Genomic DNA, 16318 nt, shown 5'->3' on the forward strand with positions numbered 1-16318 from the left:
TTAAAAAAAATAAAAATATGGCTTTGAATTAAAAATCTGGAAATGTATTTAAGGCAATTTATTCTCCATATTTGCATAGTGAATACAATCTTATCACAACAATTAATCTTCATTGATCTTGTAAGTGTACACATCTACTCGGGCATAGATTCTTTTGTGAATTGGTCCTCTTTTATCTTATGGTATTTCTAAAGCCATATTGACACATTTGACACCGCATTGTTTCAAAGAAACCACTGCAAATGATTTATGATTAGGTTTCGAGGATTGGTTTCCATACAAATTTTTGGGGTGATACCTTATCTATCTATTAGAGACTGTGAGATTAGAATAGTAATCTCACCATTAATAACAATAAAAAGTTGCACACACATACAAACACTATTTCGAGTCAAGAGCAGAAGTCAGGTCCAGGATGATGTTAAAACCTCGGTCAGCTGCCTCTTTAGTAGACTGAAAATACTTTCAAGGAGGCCATAATATGCCAGGCCTGTGTAGTTCTCTCATTTTTTAAATTCTGTTCCTATAATCAGCAGAAAAAAATGAAAAGCCTTCAGCAGTCCCTGTAATGTTCACCCAGCAGCTGGGACTATGCGAACAGGAAATCTGTCCTGCAGTCTTGGTGGCAAAATATTGAAGCGTTACCAAGCTCTAACCAAACAGACTAGCAGGGATACTTCTAATTTTGTTGCATCGGGCCTTGCAGCCTCTTTCATGCTTTGCCAACCACAGTCCTAGCAGTGTCATGCCTGAGTAATTGAAAGGTACCTCATGAATGTCAACAGAGTAGCCGTTGTCACTTCAGGATAGACCACCTTTGAGTTGTGCTCCTGCTTTGGTCACTTCAAGACTTCGATGTATGCATGCATATGCACACACTATGGGGGAATGCCTCTTTGGATTCATAGCTTTTTTGAAAGGAGGCTACTTTAAACCTAGATTCTGTGCATCAGCCCTCCCTCTTCCCCAGATAATAATTCTAATTATTCTAAGACACTTTGTTGCTTTATTATTGCAGATCCCCATTTTGATCCGATAACCAGTCATATTCCTTTGCCACCTGCTCGTAGAGTAACTGGAGAAAATGTAAAAATAAATAGGACATCTCAAGACTATGATCAACTTCCTGCCTCTTCAGGTAAGGTAGAAGACTGTTTCTGTAGAAAATTACAGCTTTATGAAGCAAGTAACTTTCATCCGTAAAGTTGAATGAGGTTTTTGTCATTCAGGGCAACAATTGGCAGTGGTGATATTGCTTTACAAAAACGCAGAATCCTCAAAGGATAATAGAGATTAAAGTTCTGCAATATAGGTAGAAGAAGCTACCTACCTTTGTGGGGTTATGTAGATATTATGGCATTAATTTCACTAGCTGACAAGCAGAATGCTTTTGTGAGTTCTAGTGTTCCTTATTTTTTGAGAAAAACAGGGAGTTGGCTGCTGCCTTTGAAGTTCACAGGAGATCAGAAGTCCTTCAGGGATCACATGCCTCTCACTTCCAGCTTTATGTTTTATTGCTCCTCAAAAAAAAAGTAGCTTCACTGTCTACAGTATTATTAATTTCCAGTCTTTTTTTGCTAGTATGTCTGTGTGAAGTTCTAAGAAAATTTTAAAATACTTCTAAATAAAACTTGCAAGAACCAGAAACAATTAAAATTCAGTCTTCTGGTTGCAGTGGAACAGGTACACGAGAATCAATTCCTCTGTCAAAGAAATTTTGCTTATTGTTTTCAGACAACACAAATGCTATTTAAAGGAGATATATATTTAAATTCATTTAAATAATAACAGTATTGCCTGTATTCCAAAGTATTTTCACCAATTTGTAGACAAATTTTCTTTTCGTTAGATGTGCATGGTATATGGAGTAGGGGGAGGATTGTCCCACCTGCAGCATTTTGCTGTGTGGAGAGATACCACAAATTAAAAAACAAGTGGTGATTTGAACCATTAAACACTATTCATTCTCCAGATATTGTGAATTGTATGTGAAAAGTAGTTTCTAATGCATAAAGAAACGAGGGGACTTGCTATCTAGTCTTTCAATTTCAGTTGTCATCAGTGTTTAATTGCAACAATCACAAGTGGAAATATGCTACAGTTTTTAATAGTAATTATATATCTCCTTCTTAGGAATGCATAGTTCTACTCTGCTGGGTGTAGGAAAGAATCAACATCTTTTTCCAACTTAAAGTACAGGAGAGATTAAGTAAGCCTGAGGAGTGCTATAGAATCTTCAATGAATAGCACATCTGAGAATGAGTGGGATGCCTTTGGTAAATAGTAGCAGTCTTGGGAGGATGTCTCTATTAATATAATACTGTTGCTCATTTTTCTCATTGTTAGAAAAAAACTGGCTTTGTAATACATGTTTTATACATGACACTGTGAGGGGTCTATTTGCCTTACAACATTAGCCAGATCTATTTGAGGAAGTTTTAAATTCTTTTGTAATATAAATTATGATTACCTTTTAAATTGTTTTTTCCCCTGTGGTTTTTTGGTAGAACAATTTTTAAAATTGTCTTAAATTACTGCAAGTTCTTTGCTGGTTAAGTTCTCAGAGCTTTTTGATGTCACTTAATAAATACTATTCTATCTGTATGTTTCCCACAGCTGCCTTCTGAAACATCTAAATGCATCTACTTTTACTATAAATATAATTCTAAATCAGTATGATATACAGCAAGATATTCAATTTAATTTCAATTAAATGAAAGCTGTGTGATAGGTCATGTCATAGTCTTATATGGAAAGTTGTTTTTACAGTGGCATTACTTCTATAGAATGGAACTGATGAGCTTCACGGTTAACTGATGGGCCTCGCTCTGTGATTTAAAAAATACAGTCTAGAGATTGTACCTCTACTTAAAACTTTAGTTTTTACATTTATTCTGAACTAATCAGTTCATTTAGAAAATTTTTCTTCATTTCAGCCTTTTTGTAGGGTGATTCTTTGAACTAGCTGGAAAGGAAATGTAGTTCGCTCTAAAATCTAATTACAATTTTGCCACTGGCTCCCTAGAGTAGCACTGGGAGTCCTTTGACTTCTGTGCTTCATTTTGACTGTTTATAAGATTGCTGTCCTGATGTTTAACCAAATTATTAATATGTTACGACAAATTCATTCTACTTCAGCCATGTATTTAGTATTGAACGCAAGAAACGGTTCTCAGCATGCACCTAACTATCCCAAAGGCATAATTTTTCAAACATCTTAAATACATCATTTTTAAATTATTGCAATAAAAGCAAAACAAATGAGATTGCTTTTTCAACTGATATTTTACCTAAGCACAGCCAATGACATGTGGGAAAGGTAGAAGAAAATTAGGCCTCTAATATGGATGTCTGATGTATTTTAATGAGTTTAGGTACTCTGTAAGGAATTGATTCAAATGGCTAGTTAAAAACATTATGGCCAGTTAAGTATTGTATATTCCTATTCACTCATCTGGCCTCGTTATAGCACTTGCATGCAAATTTAAATTCCTTTACCATGAAATGTTTGGGTTCAGGGATATGGAGTGGGGTCATGTACTGTTTCAGGATAGATTTCCATTAAGCCTAAGGAGAATCATCTGCCTCAGTAATGTAAAATATGAAGATCATACCCAGCAACATGATGAAACAATAGATACAGTTACTCCTTTCTCCCTGCTCTGCCTGTTCCTTAGTATAGTTGTCCCCTCAGTGTGCTTTGTTCCTGTACCCCAGATACATGTGGCTGCTTGCCACTGCTCCACAGGGGGCCTTGCACAACAAGCCCTTGTCACCCTTCAGCTTCTCTCTTTGCCTCTTTCCCCAGTGCTTCTCGGTCTGTTGGTGAAAGACCGTGGAACATACTGGAGAAGCAGCAAGGGTCATTTCAATGCAGAAAGGAAAAGCACAGCTGGCATCATTACAAATACTCTCCTCCCATGGTGTCACAGAGCTTTCACACCTCACAGTTTTTTCCACACTTTTTAAACATTTATTAAATGAGCCTGTCTTTGCCTTTATACTTATCAATTTCCTAAGGGTTAAATGTAGTGCTGAATTACAGAAATGTGGGTGATAGAAGATATTCCTTGCTGTGGTAACTGTTAATTGAATTACACAATTAGAAAATCTGTTTGAATTTTTAGTTAAGCATCCACGGTGGCTGAAACATCAAAGGATGGAAGGTTGGAAGGGAAGTTATGCTTAAATACCTCTATCTCAGTGTCCAGATGGACGTGCAGCTTAGGCTTAGTATCTTTAAGCTCAGGATCCAATGTGATGACCACCTTCAGCTAAAATTTTATATGGATGTGAAGATATTGAAAGAGATGTCAGCACTTAAAAATAATAAGAATAATGGGAATTGACTTAGAGAGTGGGCTGAAGATCTCTGTGCTATAGAGGGATGTCACTGGAGTGAGAATAAAATACGTATGCTGCAAATCTGCTCACAGAATTAAAAATGACCTTTCTAAATGATGTGATTGCTCAAAAAAGTTTCTTAGGAAGCTTCAGTAAAGCGAAGGCATCAGATGAGAAAACTTAAGTTTCAAGCCTCTGTTAGACTGACTAGAACAAAAATACCTCATGTAGTGTACACACACAAAGAAGGATCTGGCCTATGTGTAAGTAATTTCTTCTGTACTTCAAGCAAGGGAAAATATAAAGGTTGCAAAGTGATTTTATTTCATTCTCTCTAGGTAAGTCCATAACAAAATGTTTATATTAAAACAGTTTAAAATATGGATGAAAGCAGATTGTTTTCAATATGATATATCATTATTGTAAACATGAAGAACATTCTTCTGTTAGTCTTGACTTTTCTAGAATAGGTGAAATGAGAAATTTGAACTTGTTTCTGATTTAGTTTAGTTTTTAGTTATTAACCCCATTTCCTGAGCTATAATTAATTTATCTATTCAGTGGATTTTGTAGATGTTCCACATCTTCATAACAGGTTTGGATCTGTCTTGAGGTGTGTTTACTAGAATGGTTAGTGTTTATATATATAATGCTTCACCTCTTCTGAGATGATTCAGAGATAAAAATTCATAACAATTATGAAACAGTCCTTACCATCTGCAGGTTGTCCTAACTATTTGCACAGGAAATAAGCAATGCAATTGGAACAAAATTAACCTTGACCCTTTAATGTTAATTCTTAATCAAACTACTCTCATCCATTTGTTACATTAATATCACAGTTTTGCTTGAAGTACTATTTACTTATCTTCTCTGAATTAAGAAACTGAATTAAATTTATAGCAACACTCCCATCTAAATACATGGAAACTAAGTTGAGGGAGAAATACACCTTCGTTAGACATGCAATAATATGAGCTATTTTTATTCATCTGAAATATTTAATGCAGCCTGTTGAATTACAGTTCTCTTCATCCAGTGTTGTAACTACTGTATTGTAACAGAAATGTTAGAAGATACCATGTTCTTTCATCAAGAAAAAAGCAGCATCTCTGGAGTCCTTAACACTGCAAAATGCCATTGCTGTCAGTCTAAGTAAACAGGAAGTGTCACAGTCAAAAATTCCTCTAATTTATCTGTGAAAGTCACTGATGGAACTTTTCAGAACCCTTTTTGAAGGATTAAATATTTTTTTAGAATACTTTGCTCTTGAAAGTGTTTTCTGTGCTGTGCCTACTTGTATTTAAGCTTCTTATTGTGGAATCAGTGAGGATAAAGAGGTTTCAGTAAAGTGCCAAATTTACTTGAGCATGAAACTCTTGACTCAGAAGATTAGTAAGTTTGAATATTAGCTCTTTTCATCAGTCCATCATGATTCTTAGCACCAGCATTAACTGCGAAGGTAACCTTTCTATAGAAGAGAAGGAAAAGAGAAGAGATTTCCAAAGAGGGGACTGAGGAGGAAGGATCGTGTTCTGTTCTTGACACTCAAATATATATATTATTTTTTTTTAAATGTAGTTATTTGTATTTTTGCATTGCTGCTGTGCATGAAATGACCTCCAATTGACTGAACAGGATCTGCAAGATGTAGCAATAAGCAAAGGATTTTTCTCCTTCAAACATATTTGGCTGGATTCCTCTTCAGTACAGCTTATCGACCTGAATAAAATAGTGATAATTCATTTTTTGAATTTCTTAAGGAGACTAAGAAAAAGTTCTAGAACTGAAGGTTGAGAGTAGATAGCCTTTCAAATTGTGACTGGCTATTGTCACCATACTTAACTTTTCTTCCAGCTTTGGATAATTCAGAACATAACTTGCACATTCTTACCATATTGTTAAAATGGTATTTCACTACATTATTTCTATTTTGGATGTTCTTGAAGATTCCAGCTTCTGTCCAAACTTTAAAATGAGATATATCAGTGAATTAAAATCTCTCTTCCCATTTCTTCAGAATTTCCCTTTTTAAACTGCTTCATGAAGCTAAATAACTTGAGGCTTGACCTACCTATAATACAATTTTTAAGGCAATTTGTAATGATTTCTATCTGCTTTATTTGAAACAGATGGTTCACAAGCACCAGCCAGGCCCCCTAAACCACTTCCTCGGAGGACTGCACCAGAAATACACCACAGGAAAGCATACAGCTCTGACAGTTCCACGGAAAATGTGGATGCAAAAATTGCAAAACTTATGGGAGAAGGTTATTCCTTTGAAGAAGTCAAGAGGGCACTTGAAATTGCCCAGAATAATGTTGACGTGGCCCGTAGTATTTTAAGAGAGTTTGTCTGTTTTCCTCCACCAGTCTCTCCACGTCTCAATCTATAGTAGCGTGAAGATTTTCCTGGAGCATGTGAATTCTACATACACATGTGTGGATTGGGAAATGAGAGAAAGAAGAGAACAGAATATTTTTCTTTCATCTTTAATAGGAGGGTGTCTGTTTCCAGCCGTTTATCAAAGGCTCATGGCTGCTCTGATCAAGACTTATAAATATGCTGAGGCTTATGTATTTTTGCTAGCCATACTTTTTTAAATCAGGGTTGAACTGACAAAATAATTTAAAGAAGTTTACTTCCCTAGAACTTTTAATCTGTGAAATGCTTTTTTCTTGTTTACAAGTTGGCAAGTTACAGTTTTCTAGTTGATGCCTGTACTATGTTCATATCCCCTTGTACTTTTGGTCAGTTCTGCTGTAGCATTCCCAACAGTTTCCATGCTGACCACCCCATCAACTAAATCATCACTTTCCAGAAATTCTGTTTTTGTTGTTTTGTTTTTTTCTCTTACAAGATGCTTTAATTGTTTTTTGCATTTCAGCTCATCAAATGCAAAAGTATGTGGCCTTCACTACTGATTATTTTTTTCTTCTGAGATTCCTTTGTTTTTGAGAGAGGAAATATCTGAATGTAAAATACATTATTATGTCTATGAACTGCCTTTTTAAAGGTATTTTGACAGTAATGTTGGGCAGCTTTCTGTTTAAAATGAATTTCATGACCTATAATCTTCAAGGTCTTTTTATACACAGCTTCTACAATTAAGAACAAAAAATATCCCAACCAAGAATTACAATACTTCATGCAGTGATACTGAGTTCTGACATGTAAATGCTCTTTAATAATTGAGTATTTGATTGCAAATGTTCAAAACAAACAAACAACAAAACAAATGCACATGATAATGTACTGCATTTTGATTACACACTAATTACACCACTTCTCTGTGACGTATGTATACCAAGGCACACCAGACTAGAAGGAATCTTTTTGAATCACATCAATGGTATTCAGGTAAATTCCAGTTCTAGCTTCTGCAAAGTAGAATGCGGTTAATTTTCTGAGTGATTATCCTGTGGTTCGTTGTGGCTTGGATCAGTTTGTATTAACATGGAAACTTCAAAATTTTGATGCACTGTTAATTCCTAATGCTACTGTAGCAATATTTTTTTGCAAAGTTCTTTAGTAATCTCCTCCGTACACTTTATTATTCTCCAGTATGTGTTTAATATCCAAATTCGTTCATTCACTTTCCAGCTACTTAGTTGGAAATACATTTCTTTGCTTTAGATGGCTAGTGATACTACAGGCTTTGACGTTCATTTTTAAGCCCCAAATGATGCAAGCCAAATTGAAAATCCTTGTAACTTTAGAAAAGACAGAGAGAAGATGGTTGTGTTCTTAGTACACTGAAAGTTAAGAGTCCAAATATTTCCAGAATAGTTTTTGATTGCTGCTTCCCCATTTTCGTAGGAAACTTCAAGTCTTCTTTTCTTCTGTTACTGTTGAAAAGATAAAACCATGCGGTAGTTAGATTTTTCACATTTTGAGATGTGACCAGTATATGAGAATTTTCACATTGTGCTAAGCTGGGTGTGAGTTATATATTTATTGTTCCCTTTCAGCTGTCAGTTTTCTCCTTCACTCATAGCAAGTGATAAAAGCTGCGCCACTTACAGGATCAGATCTCAGCAGCCAATGCGTTTGTTCTTAAAATTTTTGAACACGGCAAATGCCTGAATTGCAAGATTCAAAGTAACTGGAAATATCCAGTGGAAATTGCTGTGACATCTCAAAGTCCACCATTTCATCAAATAACTTATTCTTAAAACTAATTAAATAAACTATTTTACAGTATCACAAAGCATAGTATGTCTATCATTAATCTGCTTTGTTTCAGTGATAAAAGATGATTAGAGGAATTCAGGGTATAGGGAAGAGATAAGTGTTTCTGTTCCATATTAAGTAAATAATTCTTGAGTTTATGTTATACAAAAGGGCATTTACAGCTTCCTTTAAATGTTCACTTGTTGCATACAGCTTATGAAAAGTTTTGGTTGAAGTTATATTCTGTGCTTTTAGTCTCTCCCTTGTTCTGGGGGAAAGTTTTATGCAGTCTTGAGCCCTGTTATGTATTTGGTTTGTTTACAGCATCACTCTAGCATTTCAACTAACTATAAATTGAAAATTACACATGCAGTTGAATTAAACGTTTAAAAAATTAAATTAAACCAGTGCAGTTTTACTGGAATTACTTAAGTGTGGTTCTAGCATAACTGCCAGCATAGCAATGATGACAGTGAAGAGAAGAATTTTGCAGGGATGAGAAAACAATCTGCAGATTGAATTCTGAATTGTAATGGAGAACCCTCTCATTTTCTCATTTTTATGCAACATCTTAGTGTAAATGACAACCTTTTGTTTTAATTAGAGGCTGGAACTGCTGCCTGATAAATTAAGGTTTTAATGTCTTTTTCCTTCTCCTTTCTGGTTGTGACCAGCAATAACTTTTTTTTTTTTTTAAGTATGTGTTGAAAATGCTTGATGAACAATATTCTTAATGGTGACTTGGAAAAGAGTTCCATTAATCTTTAAATGAGTGTGCTATTACCACTTCTAAATAGCCAAATGTAAAGACTGTTTCAAACCCGTTTTGGTTAGTAGTTTGAAGTCAAACAGAGTGAAATTGCTTTGTTAGAATGTTGATGCTTACTATGCAGGAATTAATAGGCTTAAATAATTTGGCTACAGTCTAATTCTCTAAACATCTTAACCTTTTAAAGACTCAAGGGTTCAAGTCTGGCAGTGTTGTGCACGTATATAACTTTAAGTAAGACTGACTAGTGAGACTGCTTGAATGAACAGAATGAACAAAGTTGGTTAAACTTAAAAATGTGTGCTGTCGTGATTAAGGCTACAGGCATATTTCCTCCAACTAAATGTCACTGCAGGCATTAGGCTACCATTCTGTTGTCTGTAGGTAAACTTTATCTCCTTCTGGCTAAATTTCAAGCAAATTGGCTGAATCAGAAGTTAAGCAAAGTAAGTGGACACCAGTAGCATGGATCTTTTCTAAAGACTCTAGGAAAAATTTGAAATTGTGCTAAAATAAATGAATTGAACATAATTAGCTATGTTAATGGCTTGGCTGGAACCCTAAAATGGCCACTGTTAAAAATCTTTAATGTTCAATATCTGAAGAGTGCATCTGGCACAGATTTTTTCATAATGTGAATTTAGGAAGTTTGTACCAGGATCATTTCTTCTGTTATATGTTTCGTTTTCAGCTTGAAGCTTTTCTTTGCACTGATGACTCTGACCTAAAAGCATTTAAATTTGCGTCTTAAAGCTTGACAAATTTTGAAGCAGATGAACGAACGGTGTATTCTAAGCAGATTCAGTTACTACCTTCTGACCTGGAATTTAGCGCATGTAGGAATGACTTCTTGAAAAAAGACTTAATTAGTTTCCATTTTGAAGGATTTTCTTCCAAATAACTATTTTATATGAGAAATGCCTTTTATAAACTTGTCTAACATGTGGCAAACTTAGTGACGTGTTCAATTAATTTATATTTTATTCAACTTTTTTTTTTTTTAATTTTGGTTATTATGTAAGCTCAAGTTCTTTATCTGTTCTTGTAAGGTATTTTATAAAATTAATGTTAACAGAATGTTGGGTTGCTCCGTGATTTTTCAAGACTCTGTCTCTCTGTTGTTGAATATTAACCCTTTTCATATGCTGCTTTAGAAGCATACACTACCATCGGTATGGGTCTTACAAGCCATCGGTTTGTAAGCCACAAAAAAGGCCTCACTGTAAAATAAGGCTAATCATTGCGTTCAGACATTTGCTTTGCATCCCCATACATTACTTCACTTCTAAATTTCAGTACTGAAAATTAGCAGTAACGTCAGAATGTGCATGTCTTAATTGTATAGCAGAAAAATCATCAAATATTTAGAATCAAAAGTAACAACTATATAGTCCAACTGTACATTAATTTACAGGATTTTTTGCTGATGAAAATGACAACAGACTTGCACAGATACTGCTTTGACATTCTGTGCTTTGCATTCTCAACCATTATATTCTTAATGTTAAAAATATTTTAGGAGTGTAAAACACTTTTTTTTTCCTTTCCTGTTATTGTATTCCAGCATTCTGAAAAAGTTTAGAAAATCTGATGTCAGTATGATGAATTACAATAGAACTGTTACTACTTAAAGCCCAACCACGTTACCTGAAGATGGGATTAGACAATCAATGATCGGATTTTCCTGCTACTTTCTTCCATCCATATTAAATTATTGTCCATTATATTGGTTACTTATAGACATATTACTAAATAGAGAAGGTAACTGTTTGGTATACTCATCCTTAGTCCTACAGCTGCCTATTTCTTTCATTTCTCCTCTTCTGGTGTGAAAGTCAGCTGTCACTTCATTGTGTCACAGATACATTTTAGCAGCTGGGTGCCTTAAGAATGTTTCAATGAGTTGTTTTTTTTGTTTGTTTGTTTTTAGTTTTTCTGATAGACCTAGTCTTCTAATTCTGCGCAAGTTACCTTCCTCCATTTATCAGTTGCAGCGAGTCTCCATCAGGAAGATTAAATATGGATTTTAAAACATTTTGTGTTACTTTGATACCAAAATGTATGCCTAACTATATTTGTTTGAAAGAAGTCAACTTTTCTTTACTGCAGTAATCGCCATGGATGCCAGCAGAATGGAAAAGGAGCAGATAACTGCGTGGAAGATAATTCTGCTCCAACAGTCCAAGTCCCTCTATCTTTTTGGAGTACAAGATTTAGCTGTTTTGAATCTCCAGAGTGTCTAGTTCAAATGAAGTATTTGGGAAGATTACTTCAGTCTTCATTTACTGTGTCCTTCTCCAAGATGTTCTGCGTTCATGTTATTTCGGAACAGGATGCCAGGGTCTTAGCAGCAGAGGGAAGTGTGAAGTAGCACTCTGCTCGTAACGTTTTTTGGTGCTAGCAGAACAGCCAAAAGCTTCAAAAGGATTTATGTGGAAGCAATTCTGTTTTAAAGTTCATCATCTTGTTTTTTGAAGGGTATATGTATGTACATACTAATCTGGTGAAGCGTGGAGGAGAAAGTATTCCAAGGATGCCAGCCTGTGGAGTTTGAAACTAGGCAGTGGTACTCACTTCTGCAAAATACCTGTTCCTTTTGGATAGCTGAACTGAAAGTGCAGAATAGTCAAGCTTGTATCATCATCCATGTTACAAAAGGCCAGGTTTTCTCCTTAGATAGCTGAGTACTGCACAATACATGCTGTAAGAGAATTTGCCTCACTTAATTTTCAGATTGGGTATCAAAGAATTTCAAATGCTGTACAAAGATAAGTAAGTCTGCATTATCAGTCATTCAGAAATACCTCAAAGTATTAGCTGGCTTAATCTCCTGAAGCTATTGTCTTGCTTGAACATTGTGTTTTTCAGGTGTTTCCTCTTGAAGTTTACATCTTCTTTACCAGTTCCATATGGTCAATGTGTATTTGTTGAACCATTCTTTCAAAATTCTGTACTTTTTCACTGAGGCTGTTATCAGTGGTATCTTTATTATCCAGGCTTATGCACTGACATTCAAATCATCCTGCTGTCACGCATCCCAGCTTGGGCCAAGTTCAGCCCTGCCTTTTTTTTCACAGCAGATGCATCACTTGTTTGCATTCTCATCTGCTCCTTCTAAGACTGTTTTTCTTCTCCTACCCCAGTTCTCTTTACAATGACATCAACCATCAGTGCATCCTTCATCTTACTGCATCCTTCATCTTACTAATTACGTTTTACAGTCTGCCATCTCAGCTTGTGACCATATCTGTATTTTCATACATCTGTATTTTCTTCTCACAAGTGTTCTGCTAGTCTTGTTTGTCTCTTAATCGCTATGCAGATTCGTTGTGCCATATCTGAATTGGCTGCTGTGAACATAGTCATCCAAAAAGGATTCAAAATTCTGTGAGAAAGCCTGTTTTCCTTTATATAATCATCAGCATTTTTTCCTGCTCCTTTCCTAGCCTGGAAATATACTCCTATGTTTCATGATAAATTTAGTTTGTATGTTTGTTGGGGAAGGAGATGAAATCCACTGCTTGTTCCAGCAGATCCCTGTTGTGTTTCTGAGATGTGAAAAGACACCAATAAAGGCATCATCTTCTAATAACAGTCCTTGTATTTGAGATGACTTGTGTCTCAAAATGAAAGCTAAGAGGTCTGTACAACAAATGTGGTTTGTAGCTTATATTATAATAATTACCTTATAGTAAAAATGTATTTGATTACTTCTAGAATTAAGTGAGGTGCCGGTTGAAGGGGAAAATGGAAAAATAATATAAGACATGTCAATGAAGTTGGGAAGTCGCTTGCAGATTAAGGTAACTGATTACCATGACTTGCTGGGATAAAAGTCTGACTCTATACTTTGATGTCAAATAAACGATTATCACATAGCTTGAAAATTGTCCCCACAAAGAAGACAAAAATGCAACATCTGGATGATTCTACCAGTGCTCCACCCCCCCCCCCCCCCCCCCCCCCCCAAGAGACCATCGTACTTCATTTGTCAGGTAACCTTGCCTGTAGGTTGGTTGTGATGATGATATTTTTGTAGCATTTTAGGTGAAGCAATGTTTGTGACATGACTTTAGATAGAAGGTTCCTGATTTTGTATGGTGCTGCTGGAGGGGTACGTATTAAAGAAAAATATGTATCAATGCGTATCAAAAAAAAAAAAAGCCCAACATCTTAGAAAATTGTTTTTGTGTCAGTGTGTGTGTAGAGGAGGAAATCTCCAAGTTTTAGTGTGCACAGAGTGCACTGACTTGCTGCGTTTGGGGCACAGTGTAGTCACATGGAAAAGGCATTATGTGCCTGTCCCTCACACTATTTCCTTCACCCCCCATTCGCTGTTGTCTCTGGCATAGCTGTGAAATTCTGTGTGGCAAACTGCTCAGTCAGTTCTCAGAGCAACATTTCTTGCCAGTGGTTTAGCATGGTGTTTTCTAGACCTTGAAGGCTTTCCTATCTGTTTGGTGGTATATTTCTAGCAAAAAGACTATTAACAATAACCAAAGCTGGCTTTGAGTTAAACAGATTTGTCTTCAAACATTGGCATCCTTTCCTTTGATGTGTTGATGTTGCTGACCAAACAGTCTCTGAGATTATTAGGAGAGGCAGAATCTTAATTGTATCTGTGCCTTGTTTCTATGATACGAGAAATTGGCTGACCAGGACACCACTGTAGGCTGTGAATCTGCCATCAAACTGACTCTCGGTTCCCATTTTAAACACATCCCATAATAATTCCTAAGAGGCTCAGACCAACTTAAATTTGTCTGTGGCTTCATTTTTGGAGACGTGGGTATGCTTTTCACTTGTGGTCGTGTAACTTGCTGTATTCACGTGCATGAGCATAACACACAGTGGAAGCAGTAAAATTCAACCTATCCTGAAACCCATGTCATTCTCTTGCTTATTTAAAGGTTGATATAATTTCCCCTGTGAAGGACACAAGGCTTCTGTGATGGGGTACACAGGACAAAGGTTAATTTTCTTGCAATTTCTTACAAGCGAGAAGCACAGCAGTGTGGACTAACAGCTAATACAGAGGTTTCTGTTGATGTAGAAACTAGCTTAGCAGTGTGGATTGGTTTTCTTGGTTGGTTGAGCTGAAATTTATTTTTTAATGATCTGCCCATATGGGATCTTGTATTATTTGCACTGTATCATCATTGTATTTGAATTCTCTTCATTACAGTTATATTCATGCCTCTTGAGAGTGCCTGGTCTTCTCCCTTTTAAGACCGAAGTCTCTCAAGGTGGCTGTATGAAATGTGTGAAGGGGGACTGGTTGGCTGATTTGTTAGTAGCATGTCTGTGGAGAAAAGAGACTTCGGGAAAAACACTGGCTGCTTGTTTGGTTGGTTGGTTGAGATTGGTACTTATAGTGAAAAAGCTTTTATGAATATTTTTTCAGGTTTTGGAAGCTATTGTATGTCTCCATCCTTATTTTTCAAGGTGTATATTGAACAGTGGCTTTAAGTGAGCCACATATCTCCACCTATTTTTTGTCCTCCTTGTTTAATCAACAATTAAGAAAACTTCTGCTCTTTATATAGTTGATGAAATGATGCCAGCTTACCGGTGCTTGCTGAACAGTTACGGTGTTTGAACAAGACATTGTTATCTATCTCTTGGTGGCGAGATGGCGATAACAGGGTAAAAAGGTATATCAGAGGAAATGGGTAAGGAATGATTTTACCGAAGGCCTGCAAAGGAAGAAAATGAAGAAGAAGGAGAACAAAAAAATAAAGAAAGTAGTTTGTTCTATGAATGTTCTTTCACCAAAAGTAAATAAGAAATGTAGATAACATCATTAGCTAAAACACAAATGGTAGATCGTATGGCTTAATAATCCAATTTAAGGCTGCTTTTAATTAACAGCAAGTCTCAGTGTTCTTTTTTTGTTCTCAATATTGTAACAAAAATATGCTTAGTTAACATCTAAGATGAAAAATATGCATAAAATTAAGCAAGTTTGATAGTGAGAAAGGCCTATTGCAGTTCACCAAGTCTTGCAAATGAACGAATAAGCAAAGAAGACTTATTTGTCATTCAGGACTTTTGTATGAAAGCCAACTTTGGAGAATCTAGTTAAATCTAGACAGTGTTGAGACCTTGCTACAGCAGAGGACCTTCCCTCAAGTCTTCAGAAGGGTCATAATATATGTGAGTCACAGAGGGTGCGTTTCATTTGGGGCTGGAATTGTGTGTTACAGGAATATCAATTTAAGCCTTACACAGTATTAAGGGTGATACTTTCTACTGTACTGAGTGCCAGTAGTCTGCAGTCCAGTTATGCATTCATTCTTCTTCCATGCAGAACTTGGAAGAAGTTATTCTTTGAAATGAAAGTTAAATTACTTTCTCAGTATTGAAATCTGTCTTTCACTTGTCAAAGTGGTGGCAGAAAACATTTTCCAACTGCAGAGCAGTTGTGTTATGTGGTTGTGTTTTATACTCATTGTTGGTATTAGTTCATACAGCCAGCGGGCATGCTGAAAATTATTATTGCACAAATAGAATGCAGTTGGGAGGGGGTGTCAATTGGAATACCTCACTTTCACATGGTCAGGTTTCAAAAGTGGCTTCCTGATCATGCAAAATATTTTAAAATGTCTCACTTGGAGCATCTAAAATTATTTGTGTGCCTAAATTCAGTAGCTGCTTTTAGTATCAAATTTTTAAAATCTTTATCTCAGAAATACCGTAATAGTGCCCTTGGCCGCCATTCCAGAGTGTGGAGGGCAGATGGGGAGAAAGAAAGAAGGGAGATTCTCTCTTTCTAGTTCTGTCTGTCTATGCCTCTCTAAACTGTAGAGGACAGGCTATTTTCTGTGATACTAGTAAAGCCTGTTTGAGTTTTATCACTCAAAAGATATGATTTATGTGTATTTCAGTTTTAACACACAAACTCATAGAGAGGCTGCAGAAGTTTGTGAGCCAGGCCACTAGACTAGTTTACAAATGTACACAGGAGAACACTTCTGCATTTGTGTAAGAAACTCAGGAACAAATTGGACAATGCTTCATTTACATGTCCAG

At 35.9% G+C, this 16318-nt stretch overlaps 1 protein-coding gene across 6 annotated transcripts in view; it reads left to right on the top strand.

Moving 5' to 3' along the window:
- The window catches only part of CBLB (Cbl proto-oncogene B), a 137300-nt gene extending 127786 nt beyond the window's left edge, over positions 1–9514 (top strand). For all 6 annotated transcript variants that reach the window (XM_080576532.1, XM_080576533.1, XM_080576534.1 and 3 more), the window contains 2 exons: positions 1019–1138; positions 6477–9514. In XM_080576532.1, coding sequence (XP_080432658.1) covers positions 1019–1138; positions 6477–6739 — 383 coding nt within the window. In that variant the 3' untranslated portion in view covers positions 6740–9514. The remainder of the gene's footprint in view (positions 1–1018; positions 1139–6476) is intronic.
- Positions 9515–16318: the final 6804 nt, after the last annotated feature.

The sequence above is a fragment of the Anser brachyrhynchus genome (assembly GCF_964034855.1).
Source record: "Anser brachyrhynchus genome assembly, chromosome: 1".
NCBI lineage: Eukaryota > Metazoa > Chordata > Aves > Anseriformes > Anatidae > Anser > Anser brachyrhynchus.